Genomic DNA, 2,168 nt, shown 5'->3' with positions numbered 1-2,168 from the left:
TATAAATAAAAATTTCAGAACAAAGTCCTGAGAGGTATTGTGGGTGCACCCAAATACTATAGGACTGATTACCTACATCGAGACCTTCAGATACCCACAGTCAGTCAAGAAATCAAGAGAATTGCAAGGGGGCATGAGGAAAGACTCCATTCTCATGAGAATATTGAAATATTGCAACTTTTGGATACCACCAGAACACTACACAAACTCAAAAGAATCAAACCATCTGATGTTATGTAGTGCTGTGTAGTGAGGTGCATATATTAAAAAAATACAGCAGTGACATGTATAAACATTATTACACCAGAGACTGAGATAGGGCCGATGGGTCCTTCTAGTTACATACCTAGATTTAAGTTATCATAAAGACAAATTGTAGGTTAAACGAAAACGACTAGTAACAATATATTAATTAAATAATAAAAATAATAATTTTATTCTAGTTAAAAAAAGACACAATGTTGTCTGATAAGTTCGAACGTGGCAACCGAAATGGCCTGCCAAAGTCGTCCGGTTGTCAAACATATGCAAAATTCTTTAAAACAATTCACTATTGTTTTGAACAATAGATATATAGATAAGAGGTTATAAACCGACAAACGTTGTTTTAATGCTTTGCTTATTTTGATACATTTCAAATAGCTAATTATTATTACTCTGAGCGAAAATTCCGAAGCCAGACATAACAGATTAGGTTTCTAATCAGTTACTTTTAACAAAAACATCATGGCAAGGTGGTAATAAAAATAGTGTTATGACAAGAAAAGTTGATGGACAAAGGTAAACGTTGGAATAACAATTGATTAGGTTTTATTAGTCATAACATATATTAATAATTCATTGAAGATATATTGTACTTCATGCTGGAAACCGGAATGGTTAATAACACCTTCGGTTTGGATTAACTGGATCAGACACATTGAAGAAGGAATTGACAAATGATAAAATTGTGAACAAATGTTAGATAGATTGGAAATTAATAGCTTATTTATTCACTTGAATGAAACTTTCTGAATATGATATGGTTCAATGCTGTCAAATTCAAAACAGGGTGATGAGAGTGGAAACAAGTAAAGGTGAGTATATATAATTAATATATGACAACTGTAGATGTTATTCTAGAGTGTAAAAGATTCTTTACAAGAAAACACTGTACCGCACGATACATCATTTAAGCGTAAAAGGTAAATATGCTCTCTAATGAAAATAAAATATAATACTTGGGATATAACTATGTAAAGAACGTGCCTAGAACTCTAACTCATAAGTGGTATGGAAAAGAGTAAAATGTAAATATAATCAAACACAACCCTAACCCACAAACTATTATAACTGTACTTAATTGTAGTTTTAAGTCCTTTGATAATTAAATCTACTACAATGTTAAAATAAATTATAAATTATATTTAAATTATATATTATATTTGATAAAATTTTTGTTTAATTATTTTATTTAGATTAGAATTTTGTTATCTCTCAAAGCCAAACTGAACTAAAACTCAGTTATACTGATACGGCAACATTGCGACGTTTTGACGTCACAAATTTAGATGACGTGATGTTCAAAACTTCTTTGGATAATGTATATGTTGATAGATTTGCTCAAATTGATAATATAATAAACTTAATATAATAAATTATAATAATAAATATTTGTCGAGGCTATATGGAAAAATTCGAGACAAAATTCGATACATTTCAAAAATCCATTGTAAAAAATCACTGAACTAAATTATGAATGTTATAACACTCATCCTGCTCATCAGACTGACATTTTTTTTTTGATATTTGGCATGAGAAACACTGTTTTTAAAATCAAATCTCAAAATCGAAATGAATATACTAATATTACAATTTGGAATTTTTTACGTATAACTAACGAGTATATTGATATTCTGAGAGATTTTCAGTAATTAAAGCTTGAACAATCTTTTACCTGTATGTATGTAAATCTTACCTCACACCAATAGTCCCATTTTGGATTGGATGTTCGTTCAATAATTTGTGTTCTGCATTCTTGATCCCCTATAGATAGCACTGCGTATGGATCAGACGTCAGCTGACCTGTAATTGTCAAATCTCTTTTTACAAGCTTTCTTGCTTGAATCACATGAATACGTAGCACACCCTAAAATATCATGAAGTATTATTTATTTTATATATAATAT

General features: G+C 29.7%; 1 protein-coding gene across 3 annotated transcripts in view; it reads right to left on the bottom strand.

Moving 5' to 3' along the window:
- The window catches only part of LOC143192972 (extended synaptotagmin-2), a 35,820-nt gene that overhangs the window by 23,960 nt on the left and 9,692 nt on the right, over window positions 1–2,168 (bottom strand). For all 3 annotated transcript variants that reach the window (XM_076398859.1, XM_076398861.1, XM_076398860.1), the window contains one exon: window positions 1,958–2,128. In XM_076398859.1, the coding sequence (XP_076254974.1) occupies window positions 1,958–2,128 (171 nt within the window). The remainder of the gene's footprint in view (window positions 1–1,957; window positions 2,129–2,168) is intronic.

The sequence above is a fragment of the Rhynchophorus ferrugineus genome, unplaced genomic scaffold (assembly GCF_030347505.1).
Source record: "Rhynchophorus ferrugineus isolate W39M unplaced genomic scaffold, kcgeb_rfMv2 rfM3, whole genome shotgun sequence".
Taxonomy (NCBI): Eukaryota; Metazoa; Arthropoda; class Insecta; order Coleoptera; family Curculionidae; genus Rhynchophorus; species Rhynchophorus ferrugineus.
This window is presented reverse-complemented; position numbering and strand designations above follow the sequence as displayed.